Source organism: Dermacentor albipictus, chromosome 6 (assembly GCF_038994185.2).
Source record: "Dermacentor albipictus isolate Rhodes 1998 colony chromosome 6, USDA_Dalb.pri_finalv2, whole genome shotgun sequence".
In the NCBI taxonomy this organism is placed as follows: Eukaryota; Metazoa; Arthropoda; class Arachnida; order Ixodida; family Ixodidae; genus Dermacentor; species Dermacentor albipictus.
The window spans coordinates 3,844,760-3,871,393 of NC_091826.1; the positions used below are offsets into that span (position 1 = coordinate 3,844,760).

Here is a 26,634-nt window from a genome sequence, read left to right on the forward strand (position 1 = left end):
ACACTCGTGGTCTGTCGATTTGAAATGTAAGGCGATGGCGCTTGAAACGCGTTCACTATAAGACCACTCTATTCTCGAAAGTAGCGGCACTCATGAGACATCCACCCGTTCGTAGCAATTGCTACAGAGGAAACCCATACGGGTTCCTCAAAAGAAAAGCCTCGCAGTTGAAGAAAAATTCGTTCTGGCCCGGGATTCAAACCATGCAGGGACCACCGCCTTTCCGGAGCAGCCGCTCTACCATCTGAGCTAACCAGGCGGCTAACGGATGGCAGGGCGAAGTCGAATTCGTCAAGAACTCGGAGCAAAGGCAAGAGTCTGACGTAATAGTTCTGCGGGTTTCCGCAGAACTATTACTAAATTAGACACCCAATCGTAGCAATCGGGTGGCTGTCTCATTTTCCCTTAATTAATCATTGCAATCCTCCTGGCGAGTGTTTGTTTCACCTGGTGTACCACCTTCTCTTTAAAAAAATGACTACACTTCGGAACATCTCTTGTTTATGAGAATGCCTAGGACTGAGATTTATGACTATATACAATGAGTACTGTAAAGGTATTAAGGGCAATTATGGTTAATAAAGACTAATAGCAATAATTACCATAACATTAGGCCTAAATAAGACTTCTTAAGACTAATTAAGGGTGATAACGCCTAATGGAGACACAGTGGAAGCTATTTCGAAAAGCCGACAATCACATAAATGCTACCCTGAATAACTAATTCGGTTCGTTTTCGCCTCAGCATGTTGATCATCCCTGGTGGTCGAGTCAAGGTCATCGACTTCGACACTAACAAGGTTTGCATCGGCCACTGTAAGTTTGATAATGTTTGTTCATTTAGTTTCGAGCCATTAAGGCACATTGTACACTGTTAAATAATTTACATCCTCAAAAATAAATAAGCCTGTAAATCGGTCTATAACTCGCAGCTTTTTCTCGTAAGGATGTGAATTATAGACGCGATATAAGCCCTTTCTCGCTTTCATGGGTGTAATATATTTCACACTGTAGGTGGAAGGAAAGGAAAATGAGATTGATCCGCCCTGAAATACCTTGTTTCGGCGTTCATGCAAAACATTTATTCTTGGGGACGCGAACTGAAATTTTATTTCGGCGGGGTGGTGCGATGCTATCAAAGCTCTCTGCTTTGCTGGCAAGGCATTCTCTGTAGTGCGGTGCAGCGTTATAAGCTCGCGCCACGAGGTGTTCAATGAATGTCACCAAAGGTGCGCTTTGCGGGGCATTCTGTGGAACAGCCCCTGTATGCGTTTCAAAACGCTTTCTTCGGCTATCTCGCTTTTTTTTCTTCGTGGTGGGCGGTAGCAGCCGGACCGCCCATAGCTTATGATGATGTTTATTGGCCTTTGAAACGGAACGGGGACAAATAGCCTGCCTGATTTAATCAGATATGTAAACATTCGTACATAAAACGCCACCGAGAAGTGCGGTGTGTCGATCCTTTTGACGCGTTCGTTGCCGAACCCCCACTAGCTTTTCACCTGCTGTCGCGTGTGAGCTTTGTGTTTGCTCACGAGTACATGCTGCGCTCAAGTGCTCGTCGCATGCCTACACGGAGGGGGGGGGGGGGGGGGGAGAAATAAACTTTATTGTGAGACCAGGCTTCTTGAGCCCAAAGGTGGGTGGCCTCCTCAGTCTAGGTAGCCATGGCTCGCTGCCGCCGCCCGAGCCCTGTTCACCAACCGCAGCTGGCTGTCAGGGTCTTGCGTCACCAGCAGAGCCTCCCACTGGTCTTCCAATTCTTCTTCTGAATCCGTCTCTTTCTGCATGTTATCGCCTGGTGGCGATGATGATGGTGGTGCTTCTCGATTATTCCTGCATCCAAGCACCATATGGCGCAAGGTGTTGGGCGTGCCCGGCGGGAAGAAAAAAAAAATTCCGCAGGTGCACTTCAGGCTGCATGTTTAGCTATGCGAAAGCGTTATACAGTCCCTTTGGTGAAATGTTTTCCCGCGCATTCCTTGTCCGCGCACGCCTGCCTTCTAACGGCGCCTCGGTGAGGGCGCCAAGCGTCTCAACGGGCTCGCCACTTAAATACCGCTCAGTTGGAGTTCAGTTGGGCATGGAATGATTGTTAGAGCGCAGCTCCTGCAACGAGCGTCGGCGGGAGTGCACTCGGCAGTGGTCGAGCGGCGGCGCCCTCCCGCTGACGCGCCGCGCGTGGAGAAATTTTGCGAGGTGGTGGTGGTAGAAACATTTTATTCAAGAAGTTAATAAGAGAGTTGCTTGCTGTGCGCCTGAGTGGCAGCCCCTATTCCGGGATGCCATTGGAGATGGCCGCTGCCCGGGCGCGCGCCACCAAGGAACGTTGAGCTTCCAAGGTAGAGCAGCCGAGCAGGTACTCCTCCCAAGCCTCTCTAGTAGGGATGGGGAAAGGGGATGAAAAGGAAAGTGGAGTGGCGGGGCACGAAGCCACAACGTGAAAGGTATCGGCGAGGACCTGACAAGTCGGGCACGTGCCTGAGATTTCCGGCATGAAGTGCCGGGCGACCGCCGGACTAAGGAAAGTATTGGTCTGAAGGCGGCGCAGTAGTCGTTCGTACGCTTTCGCCAAACCACGTGCAGGGTTAGGGTAGAGTCAGCGCGAAGCGCGATAATAATCCAGAATATCGCTGTAGCGTGTGAGGCTCGACTTGCCAGGATCCGACACAGGACATGAAGGGGCAGCGGCCCGGAGGAAAGAAGCGCGGGCAGCGGCATTCGCCGCCTCGTTGCCGGGAAGACCTGTGTGGCCTGGGGTCCAGACTATTTTGATGGAGTGAGGTTTGAAGCGCCAGGAGGCGGCCTGAAGGAGACTAGCCGCCAGCGGGGCGATGGAACCCTGGATGTATCGAGAACAGGCTGAGCGCGAATCTGTCAAGATAGTGCGAGTGGTGGGGTGCGAGGCGGCCAAAGCGATGGCAACCTCCTCTGCATGAGTTGCAGTGTCGGCTCTGAACGAGAGGTCATCGACGTGGTGACCCTCGGTGATCACAGCGGCCGTGAAGTGACCTGAGGGGGAAGGGCTCGAGACGTCTACGTAGAATACGCCGGGGCGTTCGGAGTGGCGCGCCTGGAGGGCAGCGGCACGCGCTTGCCTGCGACCGGGGTGTTGTTCGGGATTCATGTTGCGGGGGATTGGCTTCACCCATAGCTTCTGGCGCCAGAGTTCCGGTATCGGGGAGGGAGGGACCGGGTTAGAGATTGAGCTGAGGCCAAGTCTGTGTAGCAGCCGGCGCCCGCAAGGCGTCTGCGACAGACGAGTGAGTTGATTGACGCGATGGGCTTCCCGCAGCTCCGCGAAGGAGTTGTGCACCCCCAGCGCCGCAAAGCGGCGATTGGAAGTAGCGATGGGCAGGTCCAACGCGCGTTTGTACACGGAACGGAGAAGAATATCCAGCTGGTGTTCGTGGTGACGACGCAGGCGATGGTATGGTGAGGCGTAGAGGACCCGACTAGTCACAAACGCTTGGGCCAACTGGAGGGACTGGGTCCCTCGGAGGCCGCCACGCTTGGTAGAGACCCGCCGAATCATACGACTCACTTATTCGCTGGTGCGTCGGAGAGCAGCTATGGTACCCGTAGGGTCCAGGGAGGATGAGAGGTGAAACCCGAGAATCTTAAGGTCCTGGATCGACGGGACAGGGCCGGACGGGAGCGTAATCAGGGGTGGCGGTAGGCGGGAGACTGATAGGAGTGCCGATTTGGATGGAGAACACTCTAGGCCGCAAGAAGTGGCGTAAGTGTCCACTAGAAGGGTCGCCTGTTGTAGGCATTCCTCGATTTCAGCCGGAGAGCCGGTGTTGGTCCAAATGGTAATATCGTCAGCATAGAGCGCATGGTGTATCCCCTCGACCTTCTGCAGGAGGGAGGGGAGGTTCAGTATGGCCAGGTTGAAGAGTAGAGGTGACAAGACCGCTCCTTGAGGTGTACCCCGTGTGCCTAGTGGGTAAGGGCCGTGCTCGGTGGAATCGAGGCGGATGGAGACGGCGCGATTAGAAAGAAAAGCGCAGATGTAGTCGAAAGTCTTCTGTCCGCAGTCTGTGGTGGAAACATTAGCGAGAATGCTACTGTGTTTGACATTGTCGAACGCGCCCCGAAGATCGAGAGCGAGAACGGCTTTGTCATTTTGGCGCATAGTAGTCGGCTCTGTGACATCGTGGTGGAGCTGTAGCAAGACGTCCTGTGCCGACAGATGCGGGCGAAAGCCAAACATCGTGTCGGCAAAGGTCCCCCTAGCCTCCAGGTAGGCGGAAATGCGGTCGCGCACCATAGTTTCCATGAGTTTGCCGGCGCAAGAGGTGAGAGATGGGTCTCAGGGCCTCAATGCTAACCGGCTTGCCCGGCTTGGGGATGAACATGACCAGCGATGTGGTCCATTCTGATGGGAGTGGCGAGCCGTCCCATATCGAGTTAATAAGGAGACGCGCTGCGCGGCAGAATCAACGTGAAGGAGTATTGGCACAAAAATTTCAAGTCGAGATAACTTGTGAGGTCGATTTAGTTGGCAGGGAAGAAGTTTAGGCGTGTTGGTGGGATACATACAGACTGGGATACATAGCGCAAAAAATGACACAGGGACAAGCAGGAACACAGGACAAGCGCTAACTTTCAGCAATTGATTTATTGCAGCTGGTGAGTATATATATATATATATATATATATATATATATATATATATATATATATATATATATATGTATATATATATACTTACTGAGACGCCATTGCAATAGACACACTGAAGGGCAGGAGGAAAAACAGTCATGTGACTACTATGCCCAAAAATTCAAGCCCTTTCCTTGATAAAAGTATAGACGGCGTGCTAACGCACTCGTCACCTGCTCTGGCTATCTCAGCTGCTTCCACAATTCCCCTCGTAATCTTATTCCTGTGGCGATAGACAACAACAGTTTGTTTTAAGAGCGGGAAGCATGGTGCCTTCGATCACATTTTCTACAATGGGCAGCCAGATGCCCATCTATTGCGATGCTCTCCACTTTGTTACTATGCTCCGCCAGACGTACGTTTAAACATCTGCCCGTCTGGCCCACGTAGTACTTCCCACACGAAAGTGGGATCTTATACACAACATTGCCAGTGCATGTAACAAAAGGATCTTTGTGCGCGGTAGCGCAACCAGGCTTTCGTTTCCTCATGGGACAGCTCAACATACTCAACCTCAAGAGTTTATTAGGTGCTGTAAACACAACGTTTACACCAGAACGTTGCCCAACCTTTTTTAGGTTGTGGGAAACCTTATGAAAGTAGGGAATTACCGCCACTTTTCGTTTCTCCCTTTCTTTTTTTCCTTTCTCTTTCGTCATCCGCTCTCTGCTCATCGCTCATGCGTGAAGTTAGTTTCCTTTGACGATGCAGGCCTTCAGCAACCGAGATAATGATATGTCTCGGATAGTTCGCTGCTTCCAGACGAGCCACCTGCTTGCTAAGGCCTTCATCCAGCAAGTGAGCACATGACTTACAAAGGGCGCATGACACGAAAGAACGTACGATACTTCTTTTTATGAGTTTAGAGTGTGCAGAACTGTACCTCAAGGGCGGCTTATTAGCTCTGGGCTCATATACCCAACACACGTGTTCAGCTTTCAAATGTAAACGCAAGTCTAAACACCTGATATTGCCCTGCGCTGGAAATTTAGTGGTGAACGTGAGTGGCCTATAATACTCATTGAATGAGGCAAGAATACAGCTAACAGCAGTGTTTGAACAGACAAAACGGCAATCTACATGAGAAATGGTAGCCGGATCAAGTAGTGATCTATCTAAAATACCCAAAAATCATCTACATATCTAACAACCTTCACAACGCCCAAATCACCCAACCGCACAGCAAAAGCTTTGTGCCATCGAGCTAAAAACAGGTCACTTAATATGGGCTCTATGCAAGAGCCTATGCAAACACCCTGCTTTTGCAGGTAAATGTTATTGTCAAATTGAACAAAAGTGGACCTCAAATAAAATGATAAAAGCTCTAGAAACCTTGCCACACTTACACCACAAGCGTTAGAAAAAAGGACAGCGCCATGTTCATCTATTGCCGCCTCAACACTGGACAGCAAACCCTCATGTGGCAATGAATAAAACAAATCTTTCATGTCAACAGAAAATGCAGTTAAACACTCGCCGTCGGCTCCATTTAAGAAGTTCATCACAGCTGAAGAATCTTCGGTGAGGAACGGATCCGCCACGTTGAGGAGTCTCAGGCTATTTTGCAGGAATTCTGCGACGCACTTCTGCCACGTCCCGGATTCAGAAACAATGACAGGAAAAGGACAGTCATCCTTATGGGTCTTGGCGGTGAAAAACATTTCTAGGCAGTCACCGTCAGTGCCATTGATTTTCTTTGCAACGTTTGCCAAATTAAGATCTTCACACATCTGCTTAGCTCGCAACTTTACTTTCTTCAGCGAAATACGTCGAATAGGATTAAAGACAGCACATACCGCAGCACAGGCTTTATCACGAGAAACACCCTGCGAAAACACCACGAAACCCCCTTCCTTGTCCGCAGGCAGGACACATAGCCTGCGTTCCCGAAGTCCGTGATGTGGCTAAGATGGCGCCAGTGGAGGAACGTGAGGCCGGTGTTTCTCAGGGAGTCTCTTGTGGCGGACATGAGCGCACGGGTGAGCGGATCGGGCGGCTACACTGCCTTCCTCCATGTTCGCGGCGGTGAACAGCGCGCCGCGCTCTCATGCGTTGTTACGACAACCCACCGCTGCCACCACTGTTACGACTTTGCACAGCTGCCACCACTGTTACGACTTTGAGGTGGTCCCGTAGGGCTCCTCACTCGTTTCGTGACAGAGCGTTGGTATCGAAGACTCCGAGTCAGGCGTCGGTGAGAATAACAAAAGGGACTTTATACACTATATACAGGTCATTATACAGGACAAGATCGGATCGGCACTGGGGCCGAGAGCTCACAGCAAACGCGACTGTTCCCGCACGGCGATGTCCGGTGAGACTCCAACGCGTGACACATCTCACTCCACTCGAGAGCGGCACTGGGCTCCCGGTGGATCGGTGGATCCACGTCGGGGCTTATAATGCCCCGAGAAACCATTGTCACTCAAACGGCCCAATACAAAGCCAGCGCTCGATGGTCGTCCGAGAGGTCCAACCAGCGACCGCGCTGGCCACCCGGTTCAAAGTTGCCGCGCGCGGTGACTTCCAGGCAAAAGGAAATGCGGCGCCGGGCTATCTGGCACTTTGTTGCACGTTTGGACATGTCGCTCGCCGATGCTTCTCCTCAGGACGCCGCTGCTTGATGGATCAGCATCTTGACTTGTCAAGGGAGAATTAGGGCGCTGTGCCTTTCGGCGCAGCCCCGGGTTTGTCCAAAGGGCGCTCGCAGAATAAATTCTGCATCTTGTAGATTCGGAATCCGGGCTGGTGGTAATGGCACAACAGCGTGCATGTTATCTGCATCGTGTTCCACGCAAGTTGTCGACGCTCATTCACACATTGCGGTACATTTTGGGTGCCTCTTTCTCTGGTGGCGTTCCTTTTCACATATCTCGCGTATGTATATCTCTCCTTTCTCTGCAGTTAGCGAAGGCTTTGCAGCTAGCCTGTGTTCGCTCCGTCTCTCCGTCGTATGCTTAGGTGGCAGCTCGAAACCGATATGTGTTCGAACTGCAGGCCGTTGATCTAAGGATACACTGATTGCACTCGGTACATTAGGCAAACGTATATTGGCTTATTGCTCTCATATGATTGCGACCAATGTTGTTTTTCGTGTGAAACGTTTCGCTGGTCACAGGCGACGTGCATTTTCATGCGCCAGCTGCGTCTCTAGCTCCTTAAGGTCAAAATGAGAAGCACCATCAGCCACAACAATCTTTCTGAAATCGAAGCCCAAGCAGGTCGGCGCGAAATTTTATGCGTATGAGACGTACCCGATAACCTGCTTTTTCATCTCTTGTGATGACACAACGCCAACTCATCAATGTCGCGGCGACTTGATCGCTGCGAGCAGGGATCCTCCAGCTATCGCTTTCGAGTATACAATCACGATTTCGCGCCTTGTCATATCCGCCGCGTCGGAGGCCATCTGTCGCGCTGCGCAAAGCGAGGTTGGCCTAGTAAGCGTCCTGCGCCGAGTAGCGCGACATCGTGCGAAAGTGATCGTATACCTGCATGCAACTATATATTTTCAAGCTGGCAACGCATAAATGGGCCGACTACGGCGAGCGCGCGCCGGCCTCGCCGGGCGCTGCCATGCTGGTGGCATGTTGACTTAATTGCCAGCTGTACCGGCGTTCGATTTTGCAAACTTCGGGCAGGTTCGGGTTGTCTTGGGATCCCAGCCCACGTGACTTCCTGTCAGAACCGGAACTAGCTGGCTGCCATCTGGCTGCCAGAGGGCTGCCAGAACTCCGAAAATCGAAGAAGCCCACTACGGCGCAGCTGCGCTCAAATGAAGGTCTAATTCGCGACGACGGCCAAACTCGGCTCGTAGAGCTTAGTTCAAGCGTGCGCTTTATAAGCCGATGGGCTCGACCCGCAGAGAGAGAGAGAGAAACTTTATTTGGTTCCTTCAAGGATTTAGCGTCTCGAGGTCTCGGTCGTCTTGGGCGCCGGCGACTTGGAGCCTCTTCCGGCAAGGGTGGGCCCCTATTCCAGGGCTCCACTGAGCCTAGCTACCTCACTAGCATGCTGCACTAAGGCCCTTTGGGCCGTTGGCTCGCAGCTGGTAAGCCGACTCTCCCATTGCTCCGCACTCGGGTTGTTGTGTTGGTGGAATGATTTATTGTGTTTACATTCCCATGTGACATGATATAGTGTGGGTGTGGCCCCGCACCATGGGCAGGTGTCTCTGTATTGTGTTGGGTACATTTTGTTTAGGATGTATAAATTTGGGAAGGAGTTTGTCTGCCATCTGCGCCAACTCGTTGCTTCCTCCTGCTTTATAGCTTTGTGCGGTGGAGGATATTTGGCTCTCGTCCCTCTGTATAAGTTTAAGATTTCTGTGTATCCTCCTTCACAAGCGTGTGGGTGATACTCCAGGGCGCGCGACTGCTCTGCTCGGAACGTGGTCTCTCGAGCTAGGCTGTCTGCCCTTTCGTTACACTCTATGTCTGCGAGGGCCGGAATCCAAATTAACTTGTGCGTAGCGTTCCTCTCGGCGAAGTTGGCTCCGCCAAGAATTCTGAGGGCGGCTTTGCTAATCCTGCCCCTCGTGTAATTTCTGCACGCTTCCTTCGAGTCTGTTAAGATGTTTAGAGGCCTGTCTGTCCTATATCCTTCTAATGCCGCCAGCGCCACGGCAATTTCTTCGGATCGGATTTTCGACGATCGTCGATTCTGCTACATGTCTCTACCAAATCCTTTTGCCTCCATATATCGCGAAATGAAAACATTAATAGTGCTGCTCTCAAGTTTCACATTAGGGAGTAGCGTCATCAATCGTTTTTCTTTTCTTTTTTTCACACTCGCGACATGGCGGCCCTATAGGCTACGTGCCCAACGACGCACGCACTGTTTAGTCAAGCCCGTGAAGCCGCCGCGGTGCCGCGTGATCGTCTCGCTCCCCGGAGGCCCGAATTCGATTCCCACGCAGACAGTAATCCGCCGAATTTTCTTTCCAAAAGTGTAAAGCCAGTTCCACGCAGTGAAAGCTGTGAAAACAGCGAAGCTGGTGGTCATTTTCTCAGGTTACAACTCGTGTTTATCGCGATTTTCATAGAAGTCCTTTGTCTCGTTGTCGTCGTCTTGCTTGATTCGTGCTTCGGTTCCGGATTGCGCCCACTGTTCAGTTGCGTGAGGTTGTGATCAAACCACAGTCTATCACACACCTTGCAGCTGTGGCCGCGCTCACGGTCGAAGAACTCTCTCTTGAACCGTCCATCGGCACCCTCCTTGGGAGTGGGAGGAATCTCTCTGCGTCGACGTCTTTGTTCGGCCTCCTACACACCAAGTTTGGGGTTAGCTTTCCTCTGTGGCGCTTGACTTGGGTTGCTTTCTCTTGGGAGTTGGCTTGCCTCCACCGGCTCTTCTCGATCCTCGGCGATAGCGGCTTCCCTCCGCTGCCGCTTTGCTTGCGCTCGCGAAGCTCGGGATTTGCGCGACGTCTGCGCCGCCGCTCGCGCCGAACGGAATCCATGGGGAGCGCGCCGGCGAAGCACCTGCTCCTGTACCCCCCTCCTCCCCCACGGTGGGTTTGTGCCACTAACTTGCCCCGCCTGCGTGACGCCGTACGGTGAAGGGTCGTCTTAGAACAGTTCCGCTGGTAATACATTAATTTACCCAAACGCGTCCACTTCGTAAGCGTCTCTCTATTGTTGTTGCAGACGCTATTCTCTCGGTGCTTTCTGCTTTTTAATGCGTACACATTATTTGGCGTGTACACCATCCCCCTCACGCGAAAACTGTAATGCCTTGTACCTGCAAAAAAGGCCTACAAAGACATTTAATCGCTATAACATCGTAAATGTGATTGGTAGCCTTATAAGAGATAAGCAACAATTTAAACACAAATATATGTGCATCCCACGCACTTTGGGAATCGATATAAGCGAAGCGTTGTGTTCTGTTTACTTGGGTCGACGATAATTAGCGGTGATGTTGACGGCTAAAGCTTATAATTTCTTCAACGTTTAGGCTAACACAGGAGTAGTGAGTTCATGTTTAACGTTACCTTGTGTGCACCACTGCTGTTTGTCTGCGTAGTACACAGAACACACAGGGAGAGGTGTCTCCTTGAGACGTTGTTGTGCGCCATATTTTATAATTTCTGAGAGGGTTGAGCGTTGGCATTTCCTCACATGGCACATCGTATTCTGGCAGAAGTATTAAACTTGAATAGGATGATCGGGCGGTACGCTCCAGAACCGCATTCGGATCATGAGGCAAGCCGTAGTGGCGGACTCCGGATTAATTTGACGCCGTGATGTCCTTTAACGTGTCCCAAAATACAAGTGCACGTGCGTTTTCTATTTCGCCCCCGTCGAAATGCGGCTGTGGCGATTGGGATCAAATCCACGACCTCTAACAATGTCATAGCCGCAAAGCTAACGCGGCGGCCACAGAAGCGTTGATTTGATAGTCGACCGCTTCCGTAGTGTCTCCTGGACCCTGCGGTGCGCTTTAATTAATGCGGCTCTGCTTCTGCACGCCCTGCGTAAGTTGCTCGCCTGACATATTTGCATGGCGTTAATTTTTCAGAAATAGCAGCAACGTACTTTTCCGTATCTTGAGCTTAAGCTTATCCTGTTTCCGCGCAACCGCTGTGGGGTTTCCTTGCCTTCTCACGTCACCTCCACCTTCTCTTATATTGGAACTACCTCTTCAGGCTGTTCCAATATAAGCAGCAGTGAGACAGTCGAAGGAAGAGGCAAAGAAAGCATGGCTTAAAAACTTTGTACTAGCACTTTTAAAGATACTCCCATGTGTATCAGCCACAACAAAATTGCTGCGTGTTCAACCTACTTCCTCGGAGGCACCCCTATGAAGACTCTTCGGGCCCTTCCCATTCTGGGTGTAACATTCGGCCCTTCTCTTGACTTTTACGCATATGTCACCAGCACTGTATCTATCGATCGTCGCATTCTTAGGTTCGTGTCCCGTGTCTCCCTTCCATGTGGACCTCAGGTTTTGCGAGCACTCTACACTTCTATCGTTCTGCCACGGCTTGAGTAGCGCTCATCTGTACAGTCCCCGTACCAAAGTCACGTCGCTAACAAAGTTGAGCATGTTCAGCGCCGGGCAACACGCACCCTCTGCTCCCGTCTTCATTCCGTCTGAACAAGCACAGCCTAAGCCCCATCACGCCTGTATGGCCCGACACCGCAACTCCATGTTTATATCTGGCATACGGAGCTTTCTTTCCACCCCCAGCCATTCTGACTCCCCTTACTTGCGACCGGACCGAATTCCTGCGTGCTGTGCACCCCTCGACTGAGTGCCGTGCTGTGCTAGGGTGGATCAAGTGTGCGTGCGTGCGTCCGTGCGTGCGTGTGTGTGAGGGGGGTGGGGTAGGGAACGTGTCTTATGCACCCTGCAAATTCCTGCTCTAGATGGCTAGCTATCAGACGCTTAGGGTACAGGCATCAGCCTTTCTTTAAGTCTTGCGAGCTCTCTACACTGTCATGTTACCACTAAGATTATTATTATTATTATTATTATTATTATTATTATTATTATTATTATTATTATTATTATTATTATTATTATTATTATCACTACTACCACATTGAATGTTTTGAAGCCAGCGTGACACGTAACTCAAAATATGCCTCGAACACTGCTGATGCCTTTGCAGAAAAATTATGCTCGCTATATGGTGTAAAAGATGCTTCAAGTAACCTTCCTTCTGTTTCTGTCACGTCGTGTACGCAGTCAGTCAATGAAGATCTTCTTTTTAAGTGTATGAAGCGCCTCAAACCTTCCCTTTTTTGTTGTGCTGATAGTATTCCTTGCGCATTGCTTGGGACGTATGGAAGCAGTTCTCACAAACATCTGCAATAGTTCTCTAAAGACTGCTACGTTTTCAAGCACTCGGAAGGTAGCATGGCCATTGCCCGTGCACAAATCAGGTGCCAGACGTGCAGTTGCTAACTGCCGGCCTGTATCTATCCTCTGCAGTGCATCAAAAATGTTTGAATCGGTATTGCATTCCTTGCTTTCAGTTAGTGCTAAGGAGATTTTAATAAATTAGCAGCATGGTTGTATGTGCCTACGACTAAAAACTATTTCCGATTGTCAGCAGTGTTGAGCACTGCATTGTCTCCAAAAAGACGTGTTTTTTTTTCACTCTCAAACTGGTGCAGAAACAATAAGGTACTCTGAAATGCTTCCAATACTATGACAATAAGTTATATACGGAAAATACACCATGTGCGATTTTCATACACCCTTCGGGATGCTCCACTGCCCAGGGTCGCTGAAATGAGAGATCTCGTTGTATACTTCGACAAACCGTTAAGCTTCTCTTCACACAGATAATCTCACAACGTGCCCTTCACGCTCTCGGAATTGTATGTCGTATATTGCATGATTTCCACTCACCTATTTTGTTTCTGAAACTGTATTCTGCTGTGTGCCTTCCACCACTAGAGTATGCCTCTGTAGGTGGGGGTGCTACGTGCAGATCTAGATCTGGCCTGATTGAACGCGTCCAGAATAAATCGATATCTATCTTCAAGCACCATTTTTGCCATTCTCGTGACCACAGTTGAGCCTTCTGAAATATAACTCAACTCGAAAAAAGAGGGTACCAGCGGAACACGAAGGACGCGCATACAAGGAAAAGGCGTTAGACACGGACGGACGGACTAACGCCTTTTTCTTGTGTGCGCGTCCTTTTTGTTTCGCTGGTGTATACCCCCTTTTTCTCATGTTCATCATGCACCAAGTGGCCCAAGAGCTTGCGCTAATGCACCTCAACTCACACCTCTAGACTCAAGACCTTATTAATCAGACCTTTCGTTCCTGATAAGGTGGTCCATGGCATTGTACATTCCGCAAAGCTTCTTGATCATACGCAATTGTTCGTGCGGCAATAGTATACAAGCAGCATTCCGCATTCTTTGAGTGGCCTTGTTGCATTAAAGAGATTGCTATATATGGCTCGACTCCAAAAACATGTAATAATAATTGTGCCTGTATTGACATACTTCAGAGTTCATTTCTTGTGTTTTGTGTATCTGTAGATAATCACGCATAATTAATTCCCTTTTACCCTGCCTCGTTTTCTTTTTTCCTATTTGTTTCTCAGTCTCACACTGTTTTGTCTACCACATTAATGTTTTCTGTACATTGTGTCTCACATATTTCTTTTTGGGTGCCCCAGTACGAAGGCTCTCTAGCTATTCCTGGGTACCATAACAAAGACTTGATTGACTGATTATTATTGTGGTATAAAATCGTGCTTTTAAGTATGTACTAGTATATTATTACAGTGCAGCAGCTATTGCGCAAGTTAAAAAAGACATGAATTAAGAAAGTGCAATAAAATGCTATGTACCTGATCATATCATATGAGCCCATCCAATGTAACAAACAATACCTTGCTGAGCTTTCTGTTTACCTTCAACCTGACCCAAATAGTATCCAAGCCTACCCGCGTCCAGTGCACTTCAAGCTCCATTTTAGACCTTATTTTCATAAGCGATTTCTTTTCCAAAGAAGATAACAAAGTCGATATTCTTGAAGGACTATCGGATCATCACATGGTTTTTTGCACGTTCACCATTCCAAACCGAATCCACCAACGTAACACTAGAAAGCGCGAAGTACGCATTTAACAAAGCAGACGATGACGCCATTATGACCAACCTTGCCCACGAGTACTACGAATTTAACGAGCTAATCTCAAAGGGCTCGGCCAACATCGACGAAATTTGGTTGCTGTTCAAAGCACATGTTATGCACTGCTTTAGGTAATTTGTCCCACAAATACAAAATTACACCAATTAGCACAACCCATGGATTTCACGTGACGTAATTAATTTAAATCGTAGAAGGTTGCGGAAATCTAACAAATCATGCCCAGTTCCAGACTTCTGCCAAAAAATAAATTCTTTAAACAGACGTACTACTAAAGGAAGCAACAAAGGTAGTAAGACACCGCTTCTGCAGTACAACGCTTAGCAATTTTATGAAAGACTCACCCCAGAAATTCTGGCGTTATGTCAGGCACAACGATAACCCTACAAAACCGTTATCGCCGACAGAAGAAAAGAAACAAGCGGAAGCGTTTAACACATTCTTCCATTTCCTATTTGCCCCCGACAACGGCATTACGCATGCTTACAGGCCAGAATATATAAAGCACAACGAGACACTGGGCGCTCCAGTCGTAACTGAAGCAGGCGTGTTCGTACTATTATTAAATTTAGACGTTAAAAAGTGCAACGGACCTGACGGAATCCCGAACTGTTTCTAGAAACGTCATGCCGAGCCTGTAAGCAAATACATATGCCTTATTTACAATAAATCAATCTCCGAACAATGTATCCCAACAGAATGGAAAATTGCTAACATAGTGCCCGTCTACAAATCTGGCAATATTTCCTGTCAGTCAAATTATAGGCCTATTTCTCTCACATGTACATGCTGTAAAATCTTGGAACATATTATCTTAAAATCCGTTACACAGTTCATTGAGGCAAACAATGTCCTCCATCCATGCCAACATGGCTTCAGAACTGGTCTGTCTACAGTTACCCAACTCGTTGAGATACTACACGATTTCGCCAAAGCAATTAATGACCAGAAACAAATAGATGTAATTTACCTAGACTTCTCAAAGGCCTTTGATCGTGCCTGCCATGCTAAACTACTTCTAAAGCTTAAACATATACTAGGAGATGGGCCAATTTTTCGTTGGATTAGCGATTACTTATCTGACCGCCGCCAGTTTGTTCAGTTAGGCTCCCACGCTTCTGAAACTACCAGTACTTTCTGGTGTGCCCCAGGGTTCCGTTTTGGCCCCTATCCTGTTTCTTTTGTTCATAAATGACATAACTAATCAGATTGAATCCAAGATTAGGTTATTTGCAGACGACTGCGTCCTGATAGAGAAGTATTAAACCGGCAAGACCAAATTAGTCTTAACAAAGATTTTTCTTTGATAGTCCTATGGTGTGAAAACTGGCAAATGGCCATCAACTTCGATAAAACAGTTTCAATGTCAGTAACAAAAAGAAATCCAAGCTTACTTTTTCATACGGCTGTGATAATACTATACTTAACACTGTCACACAGTACAAGTACTTGGGCGTTATCATATCATCAGACTTAGGATGGTCGGCTCATAAAGAGTACGTAGCAAGCAAAGCGATGCGAGAGCTTAAGTTCTTAAAACGGGCCCTGCGATACTCTACAAAGGAAGCCAAGCTCTTGGCCTATGTTACTATCTTAGAATATGCGAAAGTGGCGTGGTTTCCCTTTGCCAAAAACCAAATCGCTACTCTTGAGGTTGTCCATAGAAAAGCCGCGCGGTTTATCTGTAACCGATTTCGGCGCACCGACTTGCCTATTCAGATGCTATCCGAGATCGGCCTTCACACACTAAGCAGTCGTGCGATGCTGTACCGACTCTAATTTTTGTATCTCATCCTGCATAATAAGGTTCATGTGGATTCTAACACCTATATTTCCTATGACACATCCAGAGAAACCAGTCACAAGCATCACCTTACACTTTAAGAATATTCTTGCACTAACAATACATTCAGCTTTTCGTTCTCACCGCGAGCTGTTCGCGATTGGAATGCTTTAGCCCAAATGGTAGTCGCACAGCCCACTGTTGACAAATTTGTTGAATTTGTTGGCCCAACAGTACTGTCACTCACGACTAAGTGACGTTATCAACATTGTCTTTATCATTGTATTAATTACCAAATGTTTTTGGAAATGAGTGATGTGAAATGTTGGATGATGCTATCAATTGTATATCCCATATGCTTGTCCTTCTTTTCTTCCTTTTTGTCTCTTTGCAAAACGTCATATGTTTTTGCCATACTTATTACTGTTAACATAGGTCCATGAAACTCTACACTTACTAAGTACCCTTTTGTATTCTTATGTAAATACCTGTACTACAATGTCTACAAACCCTTCTAACCCACTCCTGTAAAAATCCCTGATGGGATTGACAGTATCACAAAATAAAAAAAATATTCCTGATCAGGTATTTTTAACAACTCTTTTTCTTTCTTTTATTTTCTTTTCCCCTACCATTAGGGCTGCTGCCAACAACTGTGTTCTCTTGCTTTTTGTCTTCGAGTTTGCATTTCATTCTTATACCATGCCCACTAATGCTGAACTCTAAAAAAATCAAGGATCAAGAGGCTAAAATTGACAGTTTAGCTAAAGACACCTCTGATAAGGTGTTCGACAGGTTCTTGCTAAAAATGAAAGATTCCGGCATTGATGTTTGGGAATTAAAAAAGGAAGTTGAGTCCCTTCAATCAAGTGCACAACACTTGAATCATCTTGCCGAGGATCTTGTAGACAGACGACACGCGACCGTTGATGTCGATATTTCGTGCACTATTGTTAGTTCAAAGGTAAAAAAATAAACTGCTGCGGCAGGCGTACATTCATTACTCAAATGTGTTTGTTATATCTAAAAGCGCATACAAATCACTAACTTATTGTTTCAAGCTTAGTTTGCAGCAGTCTGTTTTAGGCGGGACTTTGACGGACGAAGACGAAACAGTCCAGCAACAGTGCGCCGCAGCCGAGGAGCGAGCGTCCAGTGGTTGCGCGCCTCCGACCGACGCGTGCCAATGGTTGGTTTTACTCGTCGCCCTTCGCACGCCACAAACGCTGCTACGGCGGACTGAACTCGGCAGCTGACGCCGCGGACGAGCGTAGCCCTCCCAGCCTCACGCCGCCCCTCGGAAGAGCAGATCAGATAGCCCACGCGTCGGCGGATGCAACTCAGCGCATGCGCAGACCGTTTCCCCTTCGCTCCTCCTCCACTTTCTTCCTCATGCTTTCCCCTCCCTATCCTCCTCTCCCTTCATCTACCGCTGCGCTACGCTTTCGTCTTTCGCCTGTGCTCGTCCGCTCGGTTACGAGCCATAACGCCGCCGATGCACCGACGTTCGATGCGGAAACGGGCGCTCAAGAGCTGCGCTCTAAATATGTTTATGGTAATGTGTGCCACTATCATCAGGCAAAGTTATGGACGTCAGCAGTGCACTTGGCGAGTACTGCTTGCGTGTCCATTTGATGTCTGCGGTCCGCCGAAGCTTTTCGTTTACGTTGGCAATCATCGATGGTTTCTGCAAAATCTTATGGCGCAATCCGAAAAAATACTGGACGGGCCGCAGCTGGTTAAACAACGAACCAAGGGCTGAGCGAGTGCCAGTCGCAACTTTGAGAGCCACCCAGCTGCACCGGAACGTTGATACGCGATCGATTAACATAAATATGATCACATGCAAAATAACCCACATAAGAGCTAAACGAATCCAGACATGCATTAAAAGAGTTTTCATCCCCGGAGAGGAAACGCCATTATAATGAAGCGGCAACATGCGGGAGTGGCGCTCCGCAAACAAGCGCTTGAAGGCAGCTTGGCGACCATTTTCTTTTCCGTGCCAGTTGGGCCCAAAGGAAAGCAAAAGGCAACACTCTAGAAACGTTGAACCTTTACGATCACACTAAATTATAAGAACGCCACTTGTGACCTAGACAGCAGCGGCAATACGCAGGTGCTTCCTCTACAAGATACTCCACATTTGGGGCGCGATAACGTACGACTATTCTAAATTGAAATTATTCCAAAGTACGCATGTCAAAATGACGTGGCTGTTTATGCCAATGGGGGCGGGAATCCGCAACATTTCTCAATAAGCCCAATCAGCAGCCTCCATCATTGCCGGAAGCATGTTTTGCTTCTTTGTTTACACCTAAAGAGGCCCTGTAGCGACTATATTTTAGATATAAACGTCTAAGAAAAAAGAAACATTTATCGGTTGCTGAAAGCAAAATTGTTTTATAATCTTTTGACGCAATACTATGTTGAATTTCAATGGTAGATCCAGGTCACGTTTTTTTGCTCTGGATGGGGCAATTCAATTCTAATGGCAGGATGAGAGTGTGAGTTGTGTGTTACAATGGCAGATTGGGACCAACCACCGATTCCGGATAGCTCTGCAGAACAAAAATGTTTGCTCCGCCGAAATCGGCAGATTTGACCGGAGGTCCACATGACGTATTTTCTTCACCCGCCTCTGCTTCCTGCCACGGTCGCCTGTTTCCGGTCGCGGGTAGGTATGGACGACATGGAAACCACGGGCGCTACATCGCGCCGTGCGTTTTCGTTCCTGCTCCTAAATAGTGACAGCTCCGACTCGGACAAGTCCAGTGATGAGGAAAAACAAGCGCTTGGAATGCCGGGATAATCCAGACGACGGCGGTGATGGGCGCCCTGCTCTCCGTGCCAAGCGCCCCCGCGGGAGCGCGCGCATGCCCTTCGCAGATCTGGCGGCATCAGTCGGAACGGCGCGCTCCGTTCGTGATCCGGCCGAGCGCTCGCCATCTGTCACTGGAATTCAACATTAGTTGAAGCGCACATGAAAGTAAACACAAATGTTTCCATTTTTCGAGCCATAGCCACATATCCGTCAATTCTGCATCCATTTCGCTAGGCACACGTAAGATGACGGCTACGAGAAAACAGCTGATCGGTTCTGTGGGCCGCACTTAATGCATTTTTGCCTGTAACGCTGCCCGATTAGGTGAAATGTCGGCGTCCGAGATGTAATTTCGCCTGAGAAGAATTTTGGAAGCTGTGAACATCATGGAGACTGTGTAGTGCTCGGTGAGTAAACACATCATTCTTTATTGTGCTTAACGCCTGAACAGTAGCATCGGATCATCTGCGATGACCACGTGATGTTTACTTTTGTTTTTATTCACGTAGGATACGCAAGAATCCATGAACATTGGAACGCAGTACATCACAATAGATAGCTGGTAAGCAAACGTTCTGTATAGAACGATCATAACTACCTCCGAATGTGGGAGATACATAGAAGTGGGGTCTGTAATAGGGGCTCATTTTTTCTTCCACGGACTGCTGCGCAGAGATGAATTCTCCGTTCGGGCTGTACAGATACTTCTGCTGGATATAACTGGCTCCAGAAAAGCTTTTTTTGTTGTTAGTAAATTTTGCTAAATTTCACGTAACAGTGCTTATGTCGTCCTAATAAACAACACGTTAAATAAGTGTAACCATTATGTTTCAACGGCATTGCGATGTTGAAACGGCAGGATTTGTTGGTACTAATTCGCTGCGGTCCGGCGAACATTGAGAGCAAGAAAAAAATGCTCCCAGTGAAAGGACCCCGCGATTCGCCCACGCAGGCCCCCTTGCTGATTGAGCTTGTATAGTAGCACCCATACTTGCACGCATCTGCAGGCTTGCAGTGACGCCTGTCACCGGTAAAATATCCCGAGAACAAATGGGGCTATACTAATCCAGGTGCAACCAAATTAGGAAGGTCCACTAAGCTTCGACAAGACACTCCCTCACCAGAACAGGAATTGGCCTCCCTGGTGCAGTATTCGGCCACCCCCTCCCGCATGGCTCAATCAATTACCCAATGGCCCTCAGTCCCCAGCAGCTGCGGGGCACCTGACCAAGGCGGTGGTCAGACCTGAAACGCAGCAGATGGTGCTAAGAATTTCTGGGTCCGGACAGGCCGCCAATGGGAACTGACCCTTGCAACGTTTAACACCCGAACCCGCTCGAGTGAGGATGGCTTAGCGGAACTCTGAGGAATTTTCAGACATTGTTTGGGATATCATCGGCCTTAGTGAGATCAGAAGAACTTGTGAGGCTTATACATCGCTGAAAAACTGACATGTCCTCTGCTATAGAGGTCTCCTAGATAAGCAATACGGAGGATTCCTAATTCATAAGGACATAGTGGGCAACATTGACGAATTCTACAGCATTCAAGAGAGGGTAGCTGTAGTCGTAATCAAACTTGATAAGAGGTATAGATGAAAGGTAGTACAAGCCTACGCTCCAACATCCAGTCACGATAATGAGGAAGTAGATCAGTTTTATGAAGACGCTGAATTGGCGATGAGAAAAGTGCAAACTCAGTATAGTGTTGTAATGGGCGACTTCAATGCAAAAGTGGGGAAAAGGCAGGTTGGAGAACAAGCAGTTGGCAACGACGGCGTCGATTCTAGGAACGCTAGAGGAGAGATGATGGTAGAGTGCGCAGAAAGGAATAAGATTCGAATAATGAACACCTTTTTCAAGAAGCGTAGCAACAAAAAGAGGATCTGGAAAAGCCCTAATGGTGAAACAATAAATAAAATTGACTTGCTACTTTCTGCTGATTCCAGCATAGTGCAGGATATAGAAGTGATAGGTAGGGTAAAGTGCAGTGATCATAGGCTAGTGAGGGCTAGGATTCACCTCAATTTGAAGAGAGAAAGAGTGAAATTGGTCAAGAAGAACAGCTCAACCTTGAGGCAGTAAGGGTAAAAGCAGACAAATTCAGGCTGGTACTAGCAAACAAATATGCAGCATTAGAACAGAGAGATGATGATGACATAGAGCTAATAAATTACACCGTAACTAGGTTAGCTTCAGAGGCAACAATTGAAGTGGGAGGCAAGGCAGCAAGGCAACCATTAGGCAAGCTCTCCCAAGTAACAAATGTCCTAATAAAGAAACCACAAAAAATGAAAGTGTCCAACTCAAGAGATCAGATAAAATTCGCGGAACTGTCAAAACTGATCAACAAGGCGAAAATAGGTGATATTCGAAACTAAAACGTGAGAAAGACTGAACAAGCCGTCAAAAATAGACGCAGCCTTAAATCAGTGAGAAAGAAACTTGGCATAAGACAAACCAATATGTATGCACTAAAATATAAGCAGTATAATACCATCAGCAATCTCGAAAATATAGTAAATGCAGCGGAATTCTCTGGGTACTGACCTGTACAGTACCCAGAGTAGTCAGGATACCTCTAATAGAAACAGTAATCAACATGATGCAGAAACTCCTCCTATGACTATCGATGAGGCCAGAAAGGCCTTGCAAGACATGAAACGAGGGAGAGCGGTAGGAGAAGATGGAGTAACAGTTGATTTAATCAAAGATGGAGGAGACATAATGCTTGGAAAACTGCCGGCTCTTTATAGGAAGTGTCTCTCGACTGCAAGGGTCCCAGAAAACTGGAACAATGCAATTATTATACTAATCCACAAAAAGGGAGACCTTAAAGGATTAAAAAATTATAGGCCCATTAGCTAATTCCCACTATTATATAAAACATTTACCAAAATATTCTCCAATAGAGTAACGGCAACACTGCACTTCAGTCAATCGAGGGAACTGGCTGGCTTCAGGAAGGGATACTCTACAATGAATTACATCCGTGTTATTAATCAGGTAATCGAGAAATCCGCAGAGTATAAGCCCCTCTATATGGCTTTCATAGATTACGAAAAGGCATTTGATTCAGTAGAGGTACCAACAGTCATAGCGGTATTACGTAATCAAGGAGTACAGAACGCTTACGTAAATAGCTAGGAAAATATCTGCAGAGGTTCTACAGCTACCTTAATTCTGGACAAGAAAAGTAGGAAGATATACTTGGAAGAAGTATTCAAGCTATTAAACTGGAAATGCTTGGGAGTAAAGATCGACGGCGAATATCTCGGCAACCTTCAGTTTGTCGATAACATTGTTCTATTCAGCAACAATCCAGACGAGTTCCAACAAATGATTGAGGACCTTAGCAGAGAGAGTGTAAGAGTGGGATTGAAGATCAATATGCATAAGACAAAGATAATGATAACTAGCCGGGCAAAGGAACAAGAGTTCAGGATTGCCAGTCTGCCTCTAGAGCCTGTGAAAGGGTACGTTTACCGAGGTCAATTAATCACAGATAACCCTGATTGTGAGAAGGAAATTCATAGAAGAATAAAAATGGGTTGGATCACATACGGCAGACATTGCCAGCTCCTGACTGGAAGCTTACTATTATCATTGAAAGGGAACGCGTACGATCAGGGCATTTTACCAGTGCTGACATATGGGGCAGAGACTTGGAGACTGACAAAGAAGCTTGAGAACAAGTTAAGGACCACGCAAAGAGCGATGGAACGAAGATTGCTCGGCATAACGTTAAGAGCCAGAAAGATATCAGTTTGGATCAGAGAGCAAACGGGTATAGACGATATTCTAAATGTCATCAAGAGAAAAAAATGGTGCTGGGCAGGTCATATAATGCGCAGGTTACATAACGATTGGACCATTAGGGTTACAGAATGGGTACCAAGAGAAGGGAAACGCAGTCGAGGATGCCAGAAGACTAGGTGGAGCGATGAAATTAGGAAATTCGCGGGCGCTAGTTGGAATCGGTTGGCGCAGGATAGGGGTAATTGGAGATCGGAGGGAGAGCCGTTCGTCCTGCAGTGGACATAAAACAGGCTAATGATGATTATAATGATGATGATGATGTTCCATGCTTGGCGAGAGGCGCCACAAGCCTCTCGAAAAGTATGAGGGCTGCTAAAAAAAAGCTCTTTGGGGCGAAGTCCCGGCCCTGGCGCCTGTATTGGACGCGGCTTTGTTATGACTGCCGCGGCACTGCAGGTGGAGGCGGAGAAGAGGTGAGCCCGCGGCTAGCAAAGTCTTCGCAACGTATAATTTCACGGTGTTAATGAATTTGCGGGAAAACGGGAGGTGGAAAACTGGGTGGGCTGGAGGGCCGGCAGCTCCAAGTTCTTGGAAGGACAGGCCCAGCCTCCGCTCAGGGAGGATTAGACGACACCGAGATGCGTAGCAATTTTGTTGCTATGTGTACCGATCTGGGGCAAAGACACCGTTCGGTGCTGGTAAACATTTTGCTGTTGTGTGCTCACTTCTGTTTTCTTGCAATTCAGCACACATGCCAGGACATGATATGCGTATTTTGCAGAAATGGAAATACTGCCCCACTAGCACTAACAAAATATGAAACCAATGCTGTTAAGAAACACCTTGTGATTGATTGTATGGCTCGTTAATCCTAGAGCATTCCTCATCATCGTCATCATCATAATCAGCCTGTTTCATGTCCACTGCAGGGATAAGACCTCTCTCTGCGATCTCCAGTGACCCCTGCCCTGCGCCAACCGATTCCAACTAGCGCCCGCGAATTTCCTAATTTCATCGCTCCACCTATTCTGCCGTCCTCGACTGCGGTTCCCTTCTCTTGGTCTTGGTACCCATTCTCTAACCCTAATGGCCCAACGGTTATCTAACCGGTGCATTACATGACCTGCCCAGCGCCATTTTTTTCTCTTGATGCCAATTAGAATATCCTCTATACCCATTTGCTCACTGGTCCAAACTGTCTCTTCTTTCTGTCTTCTTTACTTCATCTTCTTCTTTTTATCTTCTTCTATCTTCTTCTTCTTTTTATACTTCTTTCTGTCTCTTAATATCATGCGTAGCTATTTTCCTTCCATTGCTTTTTGCGCGGTCCTTAACTTGTTTTCAAGCTTCTTTGTCAGTGTCCAAGTCTCTACCCCATATGTCAGCACTGATAAAATGAACTGATTGTACACCTTCCTTTTCAATGACAACGGTAAGCTTCCAGTCAGGAGCTCACAACGTCTGCCGTATGCCGATGCAACCCATTTTCATTGTTCTATGAATTTTCTTCTCATTATCAGTGTTCCCTGTGATTAATTGAGCTAGGTAAACGTACTCCTTCACAGACTCTAGAGACTGACTGGCGATCCTGAACTCTTGTTCCTTTGCTCGGCTATTCATCATTATCTTTGTCTTCTGCATATTATTCTTCAATCCTACTCTTACACTCCCTTTGCTAAGGTCCTCAATCATATGTTGCAACCCGTCTGCATTGTGGCTGAATAGAACAATGTCATCGGCAAACCGAAGGTTGCTGAGATATTCACCGTCGATCTTTACTCCTAAGCCTTCCCAGTTTAATAGCTTGAATGCTTCTTCCAAGCACGCAGTGAATAGCATTGAAGAGATTGTGTCTCCCTGTCTGTCCCCTTTTTTTATAGGTATCTTCCTGCTTTTCTTGTGTAGAATTAAGGTAGCTGTAGAACCTCTGTAGATATTTTCCAAGGTATTTACGTAAGCGTTCTATACTCCTTGATTACGTAATGCCGCTATGACTGGTGGTATCTTTACTGAATCAAATGCCCTTTCGTAATCTATGGAAGCCATATATAGAGGCTTATTGTACTCTGCGGATTTCTCGATAACCTGATTAATGACATGCATGTGATCCATTGTAGGTTATCCGTTCCTGAAGCTAGCCTGTTCCCTTGGTTGACTAAAGTCTATTGTTGCCCTTATTGAATTGGAGATTGTTTTGGTAAATATTTTATATAACACTGGGAGTATGCTAAGGGGCCTATAACTTTTGAATTCTCTACCGTCTTCTTTTTCGTGGATTAGTATAATATTTGCATTCTTCCAATTTTCTGCGACCCTTGCAGTCGATAGACACTTCGCATAATAGCCGCTAGTTTTCCAAGCACAATGTCTCCTACATCTTTGATTAAACCGACTGTTATTCCATCTTCTCCTGTCTCTGTTCCTCGTTTTTTTGTTTTGCAAGGCCCTTCTGACGTCATCGCTACTTATAAGAGCTTCTGTATTCTGTTTATAACTGTTTCTAATGGAGGTATTCTGACTCCTCTGGATACTGTACACGTCAGTATAGAATTCTTCCGCTTCTTTTACTATATCTTCGAGATTTCTGCTGATATTACCCTGCTTATCTTTCAGTGCATACATCTTGGTTTGTCCTATGCCAAGTTTCTTTCTCACTGATTTCAGGCTGCGTCCATTTTTTACGGCTTCTTCAGTCTTTCTCACGTCATAGTTTCGAGTATCACTTATTTTCGCCTTGTTGATCAGTTTTGACAGTTCCGCGAATTCTATCTTATCTCTTGAGTTGGACACTTTCATTCTTTGTCGTTTCTTTATTAGGTCCTTTGTTACTTGGGAGAGCTTGCCTATGCTGGTTGCCTTGGTGCCGTGCCTGCCAGTTACGGTTTCATTCATTAGCTCTATGTCATCATCATCTCTCTGTTGTAAGGTCGCATATTTGTTTCCAAGTACCACCCAGAATTTGTCTCCTTTTACCCTTACTGCCTCTAGGTTGACCTCGGCCAACATCTTCGCCAGTAAATATACTGGTAACTAGTAGCCAAAGCATTAAGTCACTAGTATTTCACATGCTGCATTAAAATTTTCTGCAGAAATTGAATAAATATGAGTGAAATAGACTTTGCAAATAGTTGGTGGAACATAGTCAACAATCGCAGTATGTCTACTGCGCTTTGTTGTCCCAGCTCCAGTGAGGAGGACCGTCCTGTTTACGTGCACCCGGCAGCAGCTGTTTGTAGGCGCCGAGCCGGGCACGAGTGGCACTGCGCGCAAAGCACTTTAGCAGTTGTTGCAATGCGAACTCAAAGCAACAATGCAGTGTCTGTTAAGACCTTTTAAACAGAAATCATGTAATTAGCTTGTTTACCTACAAAGAAAAAGTGCTGCCTAAATCTCACTGCAAAAATGGAACTATATTCTGTTCGGCAATTAATACTGCTTGTAACGCAGTTTCTCTAGCGTACAAGTCACCGTGTAGAAATTACTATCAGTGTAGCATTTTATAATGCTGTGGTGTTTTTTGCGTATCAAAATTTAGTGTTTATTTTCTCAACGGTTTGTGGCTGGAATTACTTTTCTGGGCTTCCACCTGATAATGAACCAGCAAAATCTCTACGCAGGACGGCGCAGAAATTTGTTATCCTGTTTATTGATTTTATTCTTGAGGACCATCAACTCGGCAGCAGCCCTGCAGGCCACCTCGGCAACAGCCACCAGAGGATGCGGCCTGCAGGGCAGCAGATGAGTACGCGCGGCAGGGGCTGAGGCGGCAAACCCGGAGGCCGGCAGCTTTCATCAGATGCTGCTGGAGCAAAACAAGCAGGTACGTACCACTTGAAACAGGTCATTCTTTAAGAGCGCGTTATTGCGCGTGGTAATTTAAGTTACAACTAGATTATACATGAGGCATCTGTAGTCATTGGGCTCACTGGCTCGTGCACGTTATATATCTCCTTCGAAATTTTCTTAAACTGCTTTGT

At 47.2% G+C, this 26,634-nt stretch overlaps 1 protein-coding gene across 1 annotated transcript in view; it reads left to right on the forward strand.

The window, feature by feature from the left end:
* LOC135917030 (microtubule-associated serine/threonine-protein kinase 3-like) overlaps positions 1-26,634 on the forward strand; it is a 391,234-nt gene that overhangs the window by 146,874 nt on the left and 217,726 nt on the right. Inside the window, exon 6 of the mRNA XM_070539813.1 lies at positions 746-816. Within this exon, the coding sequence (XP_070395914.1) occupies positions 746-816 (71 nt within the window). The remainder of the gene's footprint in view (positions 1-745; positions 817-26,634) is intronic.